Consider the following 19508-nt stretch of genomic DNA (forward strand, 5'->3'; position numbering starts at 1 on the left):
CCGGGATCTGCCATTGGAGCCGCCCAGCAACCAGGATCTGCCATTGGAACCTTGCCAGCAACCGGGATCGGCCATCGGAGCCGCCCAGCAACCGGGATCTGCCATTGGAACCTTGCCGGCAACTGCGATCGGCCATCGGAGCCGCCCGGCAACCGGGATCGGCCATCGGAGCAGCCCGGCAACCGGGATCGGCCATCGGAGCAGCCCGGCAACCGGGATCTGCCATCGGAGCAGCCCGGCAACCGGGATCTGCCATCGGAGCAGCCCGGCAACCGGGATCGGCCATCGGAGCAGCCCGGCAACCGGGATCGGCCATTGGAGCCGCCCAGCGACCGGGATCGGCCATTGGAACCTTGCCGGCAACCGGGATCGGCCATCGGAGCAGCCCGGCAACCGGGATCGGCCATCGGAGCAGCCCGGCAACCGGGATCGGCCATCGGAGCAGCCCAGCAACCGGGATCGGCCATCGGAGCAGCCCGGCAACCGGGATCGGCCATTGGAGCCGCCCAGCAACCGGGATCGGCCATTGGAACCTTGCCGGCAACCGGGATCGGCCATCGGAGCCGCCCAGCAACCGGGATCTGCCATCGGAGCCGCCCAGCAACCGGGATCTGCCGTTGGAACCTTGCCGGCAACCGGGATCGGCCATCGGAGCAGCCCGGCAACCGGGATCGGCCATCGGAGAAGCCCGGCAACCGGGATCTGCCGTTGGAACCTTGCCGGCAACCGGGATCGGCCATTGGAGGCGCCCAGCAACCGGGATCGGCCATTGGAACCTTGCCGGCAACCGGGATCGGCCATCGGAGCCGCCCAGCAACCGGGATCTGCCATCGGAGCCGCCCAGCAACCGGGATCTGCCGTTGGAACCTTGCCGGCAACCGCGATCGGCCATCGGAGCCGCCCGGCAACCGGGATCGACCATCGAAGCTGCCCAGCAACCGGGATCTGCCACTGGAACCTTGCCGGCAACCGCAATCGGCCATCGGAACATTGCCTGCAACCAGGATCGGCCATCGGAGTTGCCCGGCAACCAGGGGACGGTGAGTCGGCTATGGGGGGGGGGGGGGGGGGCAGGGAAATCCGGGAAGCCCAGAAGTCTGGTCAGAAGGCGGGTTGGAAGTCCGGAGAACTCAGAACTGGAAAGCTGGATAGACTTTGGACCAGTCGGGGGAGCACAGAGGCTGGGCCCGGTACACCTGGGGGGGGTGGGGGGGCCTCGCGGGAGGAGGCTGGCAGGGGGAGGCTCAAGGGGGGAGGCTCACAGGAGATGGTGGGCTGGGCCAGATCATGACCGCAGGCCACCACTTCCCACTCCAGGGACCCACAGACAGCCTCGCAGGCCCAGAGGCCCCTCTCTCCCCTGACCCTTGTGAGTGCTCTCCACAGGACATCCTGGAAAGGGAATCGCTCCAGGATAGAGACCTACAGCTCTGCCCCATCAATTGGATTTCCCTCCCTTCCCTTTAACGCAAAGTCTTGAACTCTCTCAGCTTGCTTATGCCACCTTGAACTCTCTCAGCTTGCTTATGCCACACCTCCAGTACTGCTTTTTGATGGTTGACTGAAGATGAAATCTCACTTTTCTGTGCAGGCTAGCTTTGAACTTCAATCCTTCAGAACTCGAGCTCCTAATTACCTAGCATTACAGGCATGAGCCACTAGTGGCCAGCATTTTGTGGGTGTTTTGAAACTTCACATTGTTTGCTTTACTGGAAGTTCCTTACCCGCACACCTCCTTCCCACTCCTCTTTTAGCCCTACACCTGTGTGATGTGCTCCTAAGACCCTCACAGTGCATCCTCGGTAAGTATGGAAGCCCCGAGGTGGTCTATCCACATTCAGAGCCATCATCCATACCTCCAGGGCTTTGTACATGCCAGCTGTCCCTCTAGGAGTGTGAACACCTGAGAAAGCTAGCCATGGGTCAAAAGAAAGTACTTGAAGTCAAAAGAAGCCTGAATACTGTGGTCTGTATCATCAACTTAACCTGTTACCAGCTCTCCTTCCTGGTTTTCAAAGCCTATAGAACTGTTATGGAGGCCAGTCTCACAAACTATTCCCTAATGAACTGCACGCATCTGTGTCAGTCTATGTTACATTGTACTGTCACAAAGTACAACCACTCTCGCATTAGGCAAAAATATCACACACTTACCTTACATTATAAGGAAAACTGCCTTTTCCCCTTTCTGAAACCCTGAAGAGCGCTGGCCAAGAGTCCTCTCAATCATCCAAAGATGAGAGAGAACGGTGGTATCACCCACAAGTTGTCTTAAGTACATCACCAAATAGTAAGCTTGCCCATCCAAAAGTTCAGAACAACCTGGTGCTTTCTCAGATCCCCATCCTTGGCCTCAAATCCTCTCCCTGGTTCTCAGCCTAGAGAGTCTTCACTGAGACAGAAGCAAATGAGAAGACTCGGATCCTAACCAGAGGATCCAGTATTTCCCACCTCCTACTTCTGTTACTGTGGTGTCTCCATGCAACAAGGTAGCTTTCCAAGCCATCCCTCCCAAACCCAGACACCTGCCAGCCGCCTCCTATGAACACCGTCCCTTCTCCTCCACCCTGCTCCCAGACGCACGCTATCACCACTTCTTCCTTCCACCATAACTAAACTTCATCACTCAACTGTCCCAGAGAAATGTCACCACAGACACTATGCTGCACCGCTCGGGGGAACACTGGCCTTTACCCTCCCTCCATGTCACCATCTGTACCCCTCCAACCCACCAGTGGAAAGGGGTCCTGACCCAGGAGAAGTACATTTAGAAAAACTGCATGATCTGAGGTAAGAAACGGTTGCACTTTTGTCCCTAAGACTGCCAGCTGTCAGGACACTGAACGACCGTGGCATGCAAGGGCACACTGTCCGAGACCTGCATCGCCAGAGAAGCAAGCACTAAAAGAAACAGGTGAAGGAGGAGAAATGAAGGAAGGCAGAGCTTAAGAACCTTGTGGATGAGAAGCTAGAGGAAGCAGCCATCACACAAATGATTCTTGACTCCTTCCTACATTCTACTCACTGGGCAGAAGTAACTTGTTTTTATCCCCCCACTAGACAAATGGTCACCACTTTTAACCATATAAAACATTTTTAACCATTATAAAACAAGTGATATTGCAAGCATATACAATTGTGTATATAGGTACGTCCAAATAGCTAGATACATAAAGTCATTTTTCAAACCTAGATGCATACTGCCCATGTAGGAATCTTAACAGGTTTACTTACCGACTGAATAATACTTGCGTGTTTTCAAGTCGAACATACAAACAGCACTTGATGGCTCACACCCGACAATCTCCACATCTCCACAGAGCTTGATTTTATACACCCGGCTGTTCTGCGTATCAACAGCCTCCCATAGATAACTAGAAAGGAAAGGAAAACAACTGGTCACTGACTGTCACTGACTTGCCAATACTTAAACATCTCTCCGGTTTTACATTCAAGCCATATTGGCTTCAAGTACCACAAACTAGAAGACACACTCAGCCAAAAGTGCCAAAGTCAAGAATGGCAAGTTGAAAAGAAACCACTAAATCTAGCTTCACTCCAGGAAATCTGCTCTGAAGGCCACCTTGGAACTTAAAGACCATGAGAATACTAAAAATTCTCCGTTAATTCAAGTATATTAGCTCAGGTAAGTAAATGACGTAACCCTACCATTCCCCCCAAGCTGCTGAAAACCCAAGGGATAAAACCCTTGCTTTATTATTTAAAAACTAGTTTGGGCACAGGTAAGGCAGTCCTGCTTCTGGTTTGACTTGTTCCGGCTACTCTTCAGACCTGAAATGACATGATAAGCTGTGCGGGCAGAGACCCAACTGTCTGACTCAGTATCAGACAAGCTCTGCTTTAGGCTGACTCACCACAGAATGGAGCAAAGAATTTACGGTCTGGGCAAACCTCCACAAGGTAGCCATCGACTAACTGCTAATGATGACTCAAACCGCACACTGGGACAAAGGGTTGGTTGGTTGTTCTGCCCATGCAATTAGTGTCACTCCTCTACTCTTCCCTGAAATAATGTCTGTGTGTTTTTTAAGGGTAAAAAGAAAAAGAAGAGAGAGACTAAAAAGCCATGGAATAAAAAAAAAAAAAATTAATTCAAGAGAATGGTGAGAAGCGAGGAGACACTAGATCACAGAACTGCTTAGGGAGGCTGTCCTGCCCAGAGGGGGAGGTTGGGGAGGGCCAGACGTGAGACCGATCTCACACAACCCACTCATCGCCTCTGGAAGGACTTCTGATGATATGAAGTAATGGCTCACAGAAGTGAGCGGTGTCACTGGTATGCGAGGTGCCATGATGCCCCACGACCCACCAGTCAGCCCCCCTTCCCGGAAGCCAAGTGCTGTAAGCACACATCAGCACTCCCGGCAGAAGGGCTACAAACCTCAACAACGGGTTCCTTGAAAGGCACCAGACTTGCAAATGCTGACTGCTCAACTCAGATTCCTCATGGGTAACTAACTGGCTAGTTAGCTACGGTACCAGGATTAAACATGAGAAAATAAATCAAGTACTGCCGGGCAGAAAAAGCCAGTGAAAGCTCATCCCCTGAGCCCTTCATTAATCTGTGTTCACTTGTCTCACAAACTCTTCTTGTGTTGCCTGGTTTTTAGCTTTTGAGACAAGCTTGCTTCATCGCCCAGGCTGGCCTTCAACTTGCAGTCCTACGTCAGCCTCCGAGTGCCAGGATTACAGGTGTGTACTTCTGTACTTACTTGGGAAGGCAAAGGAGAATACACATGAACTACACAGACAAATCCCAGTGGGAAGGTCAGAAAATACACACACAGGACAATTCCCTTGCTATTTACACAGTTGAAGACAAACTGGAAGAATGTGGCAGGAAATGACTTCAGGGTTCTTTAGACTGGCAAGTCTTCTGAGCAAGACCAGACTGATAAAAATGAACAAGCCTGGGGGAGATACAGCAGAAGATCCTTCCAAGCAGACAGACTAGGGCAGCAGACTTGCTGTTGCAAGGTCCTGAGGCGGATGAACTTGGCACACTTGGAGAAACGGAAGAAGGGCAATGAGGCTGCAGCCAGACGGGCAAACAGACAGCAGCAGCTCGGAAGGCCACGGAGGCGAGGAGACCTAGTTACCCCAAGATTTAAAAAGGCAGTTCTGATCTTATCCTTGAAACAAAAAAAGGGGAGGGGGCCTCAACACAAACAATCTTTCCTTAAGCCACCATTTTTATTTAGGGTTGTAAAACTTTCCTATCGTTAACTGTGATTACACAGAAATGTTAACCTCTCATTCAGGAGCCGTGACTACTTTTTCCAGGCTATTGGACAGCAAATTTAAACACTTAGCCTGTCACCAAAGCACTGCCCAGTCCCAAGCACACGCTGGAGGAACGTAAGAACACAAAGGTTCATTTAGAGTCATTGCCACAATGATTCCTAAGACTCTATGATTTTTCCAGAAACTCAAAGCAGTTTTTGCATAGTGATATTTAAGGTAAATGTAAAGAGTGTTAGGGAGAAGAGAAATGAAAATAAGGGCCAGTGTCCCAGTTGTCTGGAATCAAGAATTGCTAGACAGAAAAACCATCATCTTTCCTCTATTTGCATCTCCTACTGTGTGTCCAGCTTTATCAGGATGTACAGGAAGAGAGAGCAAGGCAGATCCTATCTAAGCACTTGCATGCTGGCTTGGTACAGGCTGAAGGCACCCAGCCCAGCACCCCTTAGGCCACTCAGAGGTCTGGGGCAGAGGCACTAGGAGCTCAGCACTCTGGGTCACAGGACTTACAGCTTGTTCCTAAGCTGCACCTCCAAGGCGTCTGCAGATGACGGCGGGTACTTGGGCACTGACTCCAGCGGCCCTGAATTACGGCCTCTCCAAAACAAGCAAGCACACCTGGCCTCTGGGGTCACAAGGACAGACTCTCAGTTGAAATAATCTCTCTGGAAACTAAGGCCACTATTTAAAAACCTATCATGTACTATGTAGGGAAAGGACATGGGTAAGATTCAACCAGCATGGAGATATGGCACCCCTAGGAGTAAATGGTTCTCTAAAACTATTTTACAGGCAGGAATGGGTGCCTCATGCCTCTATCCTACTTTACTCAGGAGGCTGAGATCTGAAGATGGTGGTTTGAAGTCAGCTGGGACACACAAATCCGAAGGAGACTTACTTCCAATTAACCAATAGAAAGCCAGAAAAATGGAGATATGGCTCAAGTAGGAGAGCACCAGCTTTGAGCAAGAAAGCTAAAGGAAAGTACTCAGGCGAGTTCAAGCCCCAGTGCCACAAATACAAACACACACACACACACCACCTATTTTACACTAAACTTGAACTGGTAACACTTTTTAAGAAATTATATGTTTGACTATTACAGACTGCAGATGTCTCATTAAAGGCCAAACCACCAGAATGGCATGAGCTGAACTCATCTTCAAAATTAAATTAACACTTATGCTTAAAAGTACTATGATTATTAGCAAACAGTGTAGACATTAAAGGCTAAATAAAATGTAATGACATCTTTGAGGAATAATAAACTTTGGTCCAAAAGTATATTATAAAATCCTCTACCTGAAGTGAACATGTACAGGCAAAAATCAGAAAACTCCATAACGGGTTGGAGTTCTATGCCAAGCAAGGCCCCTCCGCAGAGTGCCCCAGAATATCTATCTTCTAGACTAAAGTATTTGGGGTCACACAGTGAAGACTTAGGGAAGAAAAGGAAGTCAACATAGTAGACCAAAAAGAAAACTAAGCCACGGAATTAAAACTTCAACAAGAAACAAAGCTCTGGAAAACATCTGCAAGCTGTGTGGACACAGTCTTCCCTTGCTCCACACAAAACAATTTTAAATTCTTTTAAAGTTGCTACAGGCAGCAACTTTCACAGCAGGAGAGGAAAGAAAACCCAGTGAGCATATTGTTGCAGCTCTAACCACCCATCTTTCTTCAGGTCCGTTTTCTGAAGGTCACTGGCTCACGCTGAATTCCATCTCATTGGAAGGGAAGCTAGGGATGAGGAGGCCCGACAACTGCAGAAGCCTTGGGATGCCTGGGGGGGGGGGGGGGGGAGGGCGCGCAGGACCCCTGCCCAATTGGCCAGCCCTGCATACGTCTGCTACTACCCGGTAAGGAGCCACTAATCCCAGCTAGAATGGCAAGAACCCTGGTTTAGAAAACCAGCAAAAGCAAGGCAAATCCTCTACTTCCATTCTCAGTGTAGAATGTAGCTCGCTAATGCTCTTCCTTCTCAGAAGGCCCAAATCCACATGACAGCAAGCTGAACGCTTCCAGACACCATATACCAGTAACTCCACCGGACCATGAACTGGGCCTGCAGGACACCCAGCTGCAAAACCCGTTCCATGGTGCTGCACAAACCATCAGGTACCAGCAGATTCCAACGTACCTGTGTCCCAGACGCTGCCATCTACGGGGTGTAACACCCGTCCTCTAGACAGGACACAGAGGATTCTAGGATGGAGGTGGCCAGATCTCTGCTCTCTCCAATCAAGCCCTTGTAAGTCACTGTGAATCACTTCTCCCTACAGCACTCAAGGTCACTGTGGATGTGGGTCCCAGCACAACCACTCCTTATGGATGGGCTGGGAAGGAAGGAAACTGGACTAGTTGGTCTCCCTCGAGGCTCCCCAAGAAGTAAGCCCAGCAGGACATGTGCCAGTACTTGGCACTTTCTTCAACTATCCAAAGCCCCTTGGTTCCCAGACAAAAATCTGAAGGCTCAGAAAGGTTACAACCCTGTCCAGCATTGTACAGCGGGGAAATGACAGAGCCAGGAGCAAATCCAGGTCAGCCTTCGCCAGGGAACAAGCTTCACCACTAAGGGAAGTTGCTGCATTTGCTCTCCAGATTTCACTTTTTTAAAAAAGAGTTGTTTTTGGCCACTCATCAGTGGCTCAGGTCTCTAATCCTAGCTACTCAGGAGGCTGAGATCTGAGGACTCGGTTCAAAGCCGCCCCAGCAGGAAAGTCTATGAGACTCTTATCACCAATTAATCACAAAAAAGGCTGAAGATGATGGAACTGTGGCTCAAGTGGTAGAGCACTAGCAAAAGAAGTTCAGGGACAACAGCCAGGCCCTGAGTTCAAGCCTCAGGGCTGGCAAGAAAAAAACTATTCAGGAAATCTCTGGTTTTGTTTTGATAGGATTGGAGTTGGAATTCTAGACAACTGCTAGGCAGGCACTCTACCACCTGAACCACATCACCAGGCCTATATCTTAGGTTTCCATTGTAACACTAAAACTAGCAAAACATGATACAAAACTTTAGAATTTAATTCTTGCTACAGTAAATGCCCCTGAGGTAACAGACACAGTGTAAAATTTCTATTACTCTAGCCATCAAGTAAAGTTAAGTTTGACTCAGTAAAACACTAATTATGGAGAAAAATCATGGGTGTCCCTCTATGGGGACAGATGACAGCAGATATATGAAGCACCTCCTTTTAAGCGTAACGTCACAGGTGACATGAGAGGCAGGCCTCGGGCGACAGGCCCATCTGGGAGGGACTGGGGCCAGGCCATGTCTCCGCAGCTGGTCAGCAGCTCACATGCCCCTGGCCCAGTTCTGCTTTCTCTTCTGCACAGACACTCACTTCCCACACCAGGGGTGTCACGAGAATAGAAACACTGCTCAGCTGTTCCTCCCACGGGCCTTATCGCACTAGTTCTGTCCAAGCTGCTGGTGGACTCCACTGAGAAGAGGCCCATGGACACTACTGTCCCAGCTAGCCGCCTGGCTTTAAATGAATGGCATAACCCAGCACAGTCCAACAGCAAATGACACCAGCAACAGCGGGAAAGGGGAGGGGCAAAAGTCACACTCATCACCAGTAACTTGACTTTGAAGTGAATTCTGCGGCCGAAATATGTGCTGGACATGGACCATGATCTTAACTGAAGAGGCTAAGCACACAGCATGAGCCCTTTCCTCCTTCTAGAAAGCTGAATACCATCCTCACTATTGCTGGGTGGTCCTGGACACTGAGGCCACCTGCTCCATCCATGGGGTGGCTGGGACAGCCCACTTTAACTCATTTGCTTTATAGCAGATATCCTAAGAGGTGCTGGCAAACCGCCAATTAACATACTGGAAGGCAACCGGAGGCGGGAAGGCAGTGGGGCCCGCCCATCCCAGAGAGGGAAGGGGGAGGGGAGAGGGGAGAGGGAAGGGAGGGGGAAGGTAGGGAAGAAAGGGGAGGGAGGGAGGGCCATTGCCACCAAGTGAGCTCCACAGAACTGTCCAAAACAAGGCAACTTCAAAAAGAAGCCACAAAGACCTAGCTGTATGTATGTTTTTAAGCATGTGACACCTCCAATACCCACAACTTTACAATGCCTTTCAAAACATAATTTTGAAGTTTCAAAACAGCTGGCATTTCATGGCAACAAAACAAAGAAATGCCCATTTAACTAATATTAGCAAATGAGTAACAGCTGGCATTAAAATAAAATATGCAAAATTGTATAAGGCCTGGCATGGTGGTGCAGGCCTGTGAGAATTTCAGTTTGAGGTCATTCTGAGCTATGTAGTGAAACTCTATGACAATGATGGTAACAGTGAAGATGACAAAGATTTTTAATTCTACATTCAACATGCATATAATACTGTCCTGCCCACAAACACAAAACATCTCCATAGCTGTCATTTGGTTCCTGTTTCATTTTCTGTCACACAGAAATACTCGAGACAAATGCTGGTTCACCCACTGTGAATCTCGGGGTTACTGAGAGGGCCATGCGGGTAGCACACATTTTACTGCTGATATACAATCATCAGCATATAAAACAGGTATGACCAGATCAGTCATAAAATTAACAAACAAGGATAATCTGCAATTTGATTTCCATTAAAAGAAGTAAAGCCAGTAATATACACACATGGTCCCAAGCCAGGGAGCAAGGTTTTTCTGAGTCGTAATGCTCAGAGACTAAGGGAATGTGAAGGTTCCCACTCTGCGCCCGCGGGGAACCCTCCAACTGTGCTAGAGACGACATCTGCCCACTGCTTCCACTTCTCCAGCCAGCCCACTCACTCAAACTCTGAGGAAGAAGGGAGGCTCAGGGAAGGAGAAAAGCAGGGGACAGCAGGGTCCCCAGGGGGCCCGCAGCAGGATAGTAAGGGCACAAAATACAGTGCTAGGACAGCTCCCAGCTGCTGATGCTGAGAGAGAAGAAATCTAGCCTGGCAGGATGACTCCATACCCTGACCTAAGACTGGGGAACACACGGGCTTGACACAGCAGGGCCCAAGCTCATATAGGAAGTACTTCACTTCCTGTTCTAACAAACCCACAAAGCTGTGGATAAAGATATGAGGCGAGGAAAAAAAGATCAGAAAGAAAGGCATGACTCTTTCGTTTTCCCAGATAGTTACTCTGGAATTACAGAGTCTAGCAGCAAAAACCAGTGGAGCCAGGGCTCAGTCTAAAACGCTGAACTCAGCATCAGGACCTAAGGGACCACGACGGTCAAGCAAGGCTCCGTACACTTTTAGACCAGCATCATGAGAGTCTCACGCCGGAGAGGGGTGGAACATTCCTCTGAAAGGGCCAAGGAGCAGGAAGAGCCCCCCGGGCAGGCCTGGCTCTTGGCCCTCCACTGGTTGCAGGCACTTACATCTCTCTGAGCTCCAACTGCCAGGTCTACAAACAGAGCTAAGGCAACGTTCCTACAGCAGAAACACTTGGGCCAGGAACACAGTGCTTGGAGAGAGCGATCATCTAAGGCTTTCGTCGAGATCAATAGAAGGATTCAGACTGTTTAAAATTGGGCTTTATAGAAAAGAGTGAGTTGGCTTGGGGTCTCTCAGAGGTGTATCACGTGACACTGACAAGGAGCAGAAGGGAAGGTAGGGAGCCAGGTATGCCCGGCCAGGTCCACCACAGAGCTGCACTTCCTGTTCAAGGTACAGCATATGTGTACACATGTATGTATGTACGTACACACACACACACACACAAAGCCACTGCTGTGACTACTACCAGGAAAAAAAAAATAGTTTAAAGGAGGAAAAGATGTGTTTTGGCTCACGGTTCCAGAGTTTCCGTCCACAGTCCCCTGGCTCCCTTGGTGTGAACCTCATGGCTCATGGCAGCCAGGAAAGAGAGAGCTGGGATGACACATAACCCCAAGAACACACCAGTTATCTACTCTCTCCAACCAGGCAACTCTGCAAGTCTCTGTCACTTCCCAACACCACCATCTAATTATATGAGGGACTAATCAACTGATTAGGTTAGAGCTTTCATGATCCAATCACCTCTCCAAGAGTAGCTCCCCCAGCTGCAGGATCCATGAGCTTTCTGGTGGTACCTCACATTCCAATCATCGTATACAGACAGCTGCTCTTGGCTCCTCAGTGCAGGACAGGCCGGCCCAAGGTCTTCCCAGCCCTGTGTCATCTCGACACTTGCTGCTGCCACCACGACAGAGCAGAAGAGAGGACATCTTCCTAAAGAAACTTCATGGCCACATGCTGGCCAATGTCTTCAGAACACAGAGCTCCTAAAACAGGCTCCCGCTCCGGCCCTGGGCTGCCCCTGATGCAGGCTGGCTCAGACCTCGCTCTACCATACAGGCCGTGGGCCTGCTCCACGCAGATTTCTGGAAGCTGTGAGCAGCAGCGGGTGCGTGCTTTGTTCCTCCAGGCACGCAGAAGGTGATAAGAAAAGCTCACCTGCTGCTCCCCTGTGCGGATGCTGGAAATCAGCTGCCTGCAAAGTGCAGTCAGTGAGGCACAGAATTCAGAACTCCCCACTCAGCTTCCTACTCCACCCTGCCACGGAGATCCCACGCCCGTCCCCCGGGCCCTGACACAGGCAGGCAGAGCAGAACCTCGCTAGAGACCACTCAACAGGGGAGTTGGCAACATTCAGGAGTCGCTACAGCTTCACAAAAGCCAATTAGGAGGACACAGCACAAGTCCTTGCTCTGGAGAAGCTGGGGTCCCGCACAGACTGGCACACAGGCTGGGAGAAGGGAAAGGTGCCCAGGCACACTCGCTGCTTGACATCCACGTCAGTTCTCACCCTGGTGCATTCCTAAAAGGCACAGCTGTACCCTAACCCAAGAGCCCAGGGGTACTACGCCCTGCACTTGGCCTGCACACTGCAAACACACCCCTCAGTCCTCGCCACCTCTCAGGGTGCTGCCCTCCCCAACTTTTACAGACACAAAACCACCACCTATGGCCTTCACCTGGTTTCCTGTCAAGTATCCACACCAGCACAGCATGGTTGCTCAGAGCATAGGCCAGCTCGCCTATAACCTGACAGCAGAACTGTCACCAACTACAGAAAAGCAAAAGGTAAAATGCAACACCAGTTAAATTACAAATATTCATAAACCCACCAAAAATCCCCCAAAGGCTCCCAAATCATGACAGCAGCCTCCGGGACACCTCCTCCTTAGCCCCCTCTTCCCCTAATCCTTACCACCTCTCTCTCAGCTGCCCTGTGCGTCTCAGTCAGGCCCAGTCCCACCAGTTACCCACAGGCACCCTCTCTCCCTTCCTTCAGGCTCAGCTTAAATGTCATCTTACAGAAAGCTCCCTCTGGCCCTCTTCTGTCCCGTCCCCATCAGAGGATGCTAAGCTCCATGGAGCCATCAGCTCTGCTCGGGAAGGACAGGACGAGAGAAGCCAAGTCCTTCCCTTCACCACAGAAGCAGGGGAGGAAGGGGAGCCCGGGGACGAGGAGGCTGACTCCCCACATCACTTCTGTAGCCCTTCAGCTGTAGTGACTGTGTGTTCTCCTTTCAGGCCTGAGCTTGGGGGGGCGGGGGGTGGGGGGAGACACAGTTTTCCTGTGAGGTACCGAACAGCCATTTTCAGATACACAACTGATGGCAGTAAATTAATGTTACACACGGTTTAGCCTGATGTGCAAAGCACTCCTGGGTGAGCCCGGCCTACCCAGCACACACCTGGGAAGAACTCTCAAAATCAAAGCACAGACTCTGCCTACAAAGCCCCCTTCAGTCTTCCCTCCAGGCCCCCCCAGGGGCAAACCAAATGGCCAAGGCCACTGTTCACTGTCCACACAGCGTTCCTAATCATCCCCTGATCCCCCGAAGCCCCACAATCTCAGCCTCCCCTGAATTCCCTGTCCTCTGTTAACTCAACAATGACCCCACACACACACCTAACACCATTGAAAAGGAAAAGGAAAAAAACTGCCAAAGGGCTCCTGCTGACCCAAGGGCCAAGCTTCCTGCCCACGGGAAGCAGAGGGCCAGGGTTTTCCCCAATGCCCCTCCACACTGCCTCAGTGGTTAGCAGGAACCAAAATAGGACATGACACACGGCCTCCAACACCCCCAAAACCTCAGGGGCAACAGCTGCTTCTCAGACGCAAGGCAGAGCTGCTGGAGTGGTTTCCTCTCACCCTTGGCCTGCGGCTCCTCCTGTTCCCACCTGCACCTGGAGCCCAGCACACTCGCCCACCTCCCCAGAAGACTCCGGCTCCCACTGACGTCCATGCCCAAGTCCGCCCAGACCTCGAGCTCCTCCCCGAGATGAACAAGAGCACGGAGGACCGTACACCCCTCTCGATTTCAGCTTAGGACAAGGCCACCACAACTTGGTGAAAAGGCCATGACACCCACTCACAGCAGAAATACCTGCAACTGGGCTGGCCAGCCACACACCTCCTCTCCTGCAGGAGCGGGGCTGAAGGTCATGTGACTCAGGACTCCGGATTCTAGTTATGAACACACTTGAGAAAACCACGCGCAGTACACAGCTTCACACTATTAACACTCGAAACCCTGCTTCCTAGAAAGGGATCTCACTCCGCTTGCTGCTTGAAGTGCAGCCGCAGACGCTGCTGGCCGGGCAGCAGGATGCAGAGGGAAAGCAACCCTCACAGAAAGCCACACCACCACTTTTGGTCCCCACCGCCTGCCGGGCAGTGAGCCTCACTGGCATGCCCACCCACACAGGCATGAGAACATGGCCAGCATCCTGCAGACACACAGGAAAGAAAGACCTCACGGCTCCAAGGCCTGCGAAGGGAGGAGCTGCATTTCAAAACCAGAAGTGTGACTCCTGGCCAGGCGTGGTAACAAATACCTGTAATCTCAGCAGTCTGGAGAGGAAGAAGGAAAATTAAGGTGGAGGCCAGCCTGGTATTGCATACCCCAAAACAAAACCAATAAAAACAACAAAAGTGACTCTCACATGTCCCAAGGAGGAAAATGAGACCCAGAGGGAAGTTATTTGCCACAGTTAAATCCATCACCCGGGCTTCCAATCTGGGCACAGGCAGGACAACACAAATACTCTGCCAACAGCTATCAACAGGGTCAACAGCTGCTCCTGACAGGAAAAGCGCTGGATGGACCAGGAGGATGAAAGCGGACGAGAGGCTGGAAGAGCAGCCACAGGCATACCCTGCCCTTCCCCCGGCCTCCCCAGAACAATTGATAGCCAAGTCTCAGCCAGGCCCCCGCACAGCTGCACCAGACAACAAATGGCCCAAAGGAGACAGACTCTACAGCACCGGCAAGACTGCCCATCCCCCAAACTCAACACCACAAACACCAGGATGATAAACTCAAGCCAAAAAACCAGGCCCAAGGAAAAAGAACTAAGAATCAGTGCAGCTGGGCATGGTGGCACACCCCTGGAATCCCAGCACTTGGGAGGCTGAGGCAGGGGATAAAACGTGAAGGACAGCCTGGATTGCATAGGGAGACCTTACCCAACCCTCCAAAAAAGGAATCTGCTTTAAAACACTCTCAGAGAGATGACGAAAGCCCTGAGTGCACATCAACCAGCAACACTGTTCGGGAGAGAGGTCAACACAGACAACCTTCCACATCAGACAAAGGCAGAGCCAGCTACAGAGGAGGAAAGCAGCAGAGGCATCAAGCAAAAAACCAGGAGTAAGTCAGGATAAAGAAAAGCTGAGCAGCAGAATTAGCAAGTCCAACACAAGCAGAGAACATTTTTTCCAAACACAAACAACACTTCTAACATGACTAGGTGATAGGCCACAAGGGAAATTCCACCTTTACTCATCACCGTGGAAAAAATAAAGACTCCCCCCAAAAGTCAAGTTCCTGCTAGAGTAGCCACTTAACATCACAGAGAACTGCATGAGGCAGTAAGCTTTGTAAAGATGTTGGCTTTGGCTCGCGATTCTGACAGCCTAGGTGAACGGTGGTGAAGACAGCGAGCACAAACTTTCACATTCAAAGGCTAGGGAATGGGAGTGCATGTGGGTGTGTGCATGTTGGTATGTGAATGTGAGTGTGCGTGTGTATGCACGTATGTGCGTGTATGTGTGACTTTCCCAGAAAGTCACCAGTATTCAGTCCCAGGTGACCTTATCTAAGGACCTTATCTAATCCTAGCCACTTCCTAAAGGCCCCACCTCAGAACTCCAGAATGGATTACATCCAATCCCTTCCCGTGGGTAAATTTCCTTACAAGTGGCCTTGGGATCACTCCTACCACACCCAAAAAATAGCGCCTAGATAAGAGAATTTAAATTACAGTGGCCCTCAAGTTTAAAAACAGGGCTTCTGGACCCAAAAAGAAAACAGAATTAAAGGGTGAAGAATGTTCAAACTTACAGGAATGTTATGGGTCTCAAGGAAAGAAACATTTTATGTAAAATACTTTAAAAACCAATGATTCACGCTTCTGATTTCAACTAGAAATAAGTGGGTAGAAGTGTGGCTCAAGTGGTAGAGCATCAACAGAATAACCAAGCAGGGCAAGCAGGAGGCCCTAAACTCAGAGTCCCACTAAAGTTAAAAAAAGACAAAAAAAAAAAAAAAAAAAGCTAGCTTTTTGGAAAAGGTAAGCAAGTCTTTGGCAAATATAATTAAAGAAAAAAGTACACAAACATCAGGAACTTTTTTTTTTGCCCACAGATATCTCTGAAAATGTAAAAAGCTTGGAATGCTACATATTTACATATAAATAAGTTAAATGGCAATCTTTTAGGAAACTGATTATCGTTAGCTCAAGATAAAAGTAGAAACAAAGTAAATAAAATAGACAAAGTAGAAAAAACTGAAACCAGGCTCAGCATTGGTGATGCATTAAAAAAAAAAAAACAAAAAAAACCTAGATGGGTTATTTTCATGAAACAAACATTCCTGATAATGAAATCAATCCAGAACACCACAGCAAAGAAAATTACAGCCCAATCTCAAGTTTAAAACTCAGCTGCCGGGGTGGGGGTGGGGCTCAGCAGGGACAGTAAGTACCCAGCAGGCAAGAAGCTCACTGTTCAAACCGCTGATCATAGAACCAAACACAAAAGCTTCAACTTTTACGTGTGCAGAAGCAAACATTAAGAGACAATCTCTTGGACCTTGGAGCAAAGTAGTGGTTCTTGAAAAAGATTTTGTACCCCAGCAGTTGACCCCTGGAGACAATTTTCTTTGTGTGAACTGGGGGTGGAACATCTAATGGGTCCAGGCCAAGGTGCTGCCCGGAACTTCAGCAAACAACTACCTTGTCCAGGGACAACAGTGCCACGCTGGTGAAATCCTGCACCAAGCAAAGATTTCATAGGCACAAAAATAATTCAGTATAGGCCTAAGGCTGTCCCTGAGCTGTCTCGGTGCCCAGGCCTTGAATTAATTTATTCAAAACTAAATAAAATATTCTTTAAAAATTGTAAGTTGGAACCCATCAAGCTTCTTTTTTTTGGGGGGGGGGTCCGGTTGTGGAGCCTGAACTCTTGGCCTGGGCGCTGTCCCTCAGCTCTTCAGCTCAAGGCTAGCACTCTACCCATCAAGCTTCTTAAATACTTGTTCTTCAAAAGTCAGCACCAAGAAAATGAAAAGGCAAGAAAAGACAGGAAGAAAACATTCATAATAAACTTTATACATACCTAAGAAAAGACCTGGGCCCAGAACACATAAGAAAATCTTAAACTTCCATAAGAAGACACCCCCGAACAACCAACAATTCACCTTTAAAAGATACTACAGAAGCCAGGCTCACACCTATAATCCTAGCTACTCAGGAGGCTGAGATCTGAGGATCGCTGTTGAAAGCCAGCCCAGGCGATCGTGAGACTGCTATCTCCAATTAACCAGCAGAAAACCCGAAGTGGAACTATGGCTCAAAGTGGCAGAGCATAAGTTCAGGGACAGGCCCCAAGCCTTGAGTTCAAGCCCCACAACCAACAAAAACAACAAAAAAGACAATACAGAAGATGTCCACAAGATCAGTAAGATACACTCAAGATCATTAGATATGCCAATAGCCACAAGAAAAGACCTTCTTTTCTTCTTCAACATTGTAAACCACCCAGAATATGAACATTAAAACACCACTGAGATACCTTTACAAAGCCACTAAAATGACTAAAACTAAGGATGGTAAAGCCAAGTATTGACAGACTATGAAACAATGGTGGGGATGCACAATAAAAGACACTTCAAGTTATAATTTGGCAGACGCCATAAAATCAAATAGGTATTTCCTGTTGTTTTTTTTTTTTGGGGGGGGGGGTGTCAGTCATGCGGCTTGAACTCAGGGCCTGGGTGCTGTCCTTGAGCTCTTTTTCTCACTTTACCACTTTGAGCCACAGCACCACTACTATTTTTCTGGTGGTTAATTGGAGATGAGAGTCTCAGGGGACCCCCGGCTGGCAGAGATCCTCAGATCTCAGCTTCCTGAGTAGTCAGGATTAAAGGTGTGAATCACTGACACCCAACTCTCAAATAGCTATTTTCACCTTTTCATTCACCACCCAGGCCAGCTGGGGCATAATCAAGAAGTCTCAGTAGTTGGAACACTCCGAGAAAGGGATTACAGGAGCGGCTAGCATCTACTAATAGCCCATGCTTAATTCTCTCTGTCCAGTACAATGCGATTGATACATCAAGACCAAAATGAAAAACACCTCCATGATCTTCTCTTCTAAAAATCCTTCTCTCAAGCTGAGGATGTGAGGTTGGTGATAGAGCACTAGCCTAGCACATGTAAGACCCTGGGTTCCATCCCAACACTGAGATAAAAACAAACCACAAACATTGGTGGGGGGAAAAAGATGTAAGCCCAATTAGCCATTTATTTCCAGGGAATGCTGTTAGAAGGCCTAAAATCTAATATAATCATAATTAACTATTTTAGACTTACACACAAATGGATGTGTGTAAAAGAAACACACACAAATGGATGTGATCCAGGTGAGCATGTGGCCCAAATTAGTCTCATTAAATATTGTTCTTTTGGAAAAATTGCAAGAGAACAAAAATATAAATCTCTTAAGCGATAACAACCAAAATGATTTCAGCTCCCAGCTGGCTTCATTATTCTCTTGTCTTCAATACAATTTTTTAAGAATCCAACATTCATACCCAAACAATCTGGGGAAAAGTTGTGCTGTATAAATTTTGAAGTAGTCAACTACCTAAATCAAGCTGGACCTCACAATTAGTGCAAAGACTTTCACAAGTAAGGATGTTAGCACCCAAATAAAAGGAGGAGGGGCTGGGGGTTTAGCCCAGCGGAAGGGCGCCTGCCCTGCGTGCACAAGGCCCTGGGTTCAGTCCTCAGCCCTGGGGAAAAAAAAAAAGCTACAAAAGACCAAATAAAAGGAGGAAACTTGTAGGCTACAAAACTTACATGGTATTTTATACAGTTTAAGCCATAAAATAGTAATTAAGGCCACTGGCTAGCCGAGACCATCAGTCACTTTCAGTGGCTTTGCACAGCCTGACCTCTACTATTTTGTCAGCTGAACTCCATCCTGGCTTCCACTGGTCCTGCCCATGGACCCTCCTTCCTGCCCATGAAGTGTACCCAGTCCCACCACCAATCCTGCCGGCTTCAGGAAACAAGATCCTTCTACCAGCTGATACATCAGCTCCTGAGGAACAGCTGAGTAAGAATCACTGGAGCTGGAATCACTGAGCAAGAATCACTAAGTTCTTCCCCGGCACTAGCTCACCTGGTGCCATAATCCTCTAGACTCCTAAACGTGTTATCGAACCCCTTAAGAACAGGTACTCATCTAAAGTGCTGCTCTGAACCAGCCACACAGGGAGGGGTTGCCTGTCAGGCCTCTCCATGCATTGGCAGTCCTGAAAGCTGCTGCTGAGAGGGGCTCTCCACTCTGCTTCCCTCTGCCCTCCCCAAACGGTGAGGGCCATGCTTACCTAACAGCTCTGCCCCAACCATATACAACACACCAGAAGCAGGCCAGGATTCCCTCTTGGGTTGTACCAGACAGATGAAAAATATACTCTCGCAGGGCGCTGGTGGCTCACGCCTGTAATCCTAGCTACTCAGGAGGCTGAGATCTGCCCGGGCAGGAAAAGCCATGAGATTCTCCAATAAACCACTCAAAAAACTGGAAGTGGCACTGTGACTCAAGAGGTAGAGAACTGGCCTTGAGCTGAAGAGACGAGGGACAGCCCAGAGTTCAAGCCCCATGACCGAGCAAAAAAAAATATATATATATATCCTTGCTAGGTTCTAGAGCTGGGCTTCCCAGAAACTCAACTGCACCCATTAT

General features: G+C 49.2%; 1 protein-coding gene across 1 annotated transcript in view; it reads right to left on the reverse strand.

Moving 5' to 3' along the window:
* Igf2r (insulin like growth factor 2 receptor) overlaps positions 1-19508 on the reverse strand; it is an 87700-nt gene that overhangs the window by 65552 nt on the left and 2640 nt on the right. The window contains exon 2 of the mRNA XM_042689755.1: positions 3235-3374. Within this exon, the coding sequence (XP_042545689.1) occupies positions 3235-3374 (140 nt within the window). The remainder of the gene's footprint in view (positions 1-3234; positions 3375-19508) is intronic.

The sequence above is a fragment of the Dipodomys spectabilis genome, unplaced genomic scaffold, assembly GCF_019054845.1.
Source record: "Dipodomys spectabilis isolate Male_0828 unplaced genomic scaffold, ASM1905484v1 ptg000126l, whole genome shotgun sequence".
NCBI classification, from domain to species: domain Eukaryota; kingdom Metazoa; phylum Chordata; class Mammalia; order Rodentia; family Heteromyidae; genus Dipodomys; species Dipodomys spectabilis.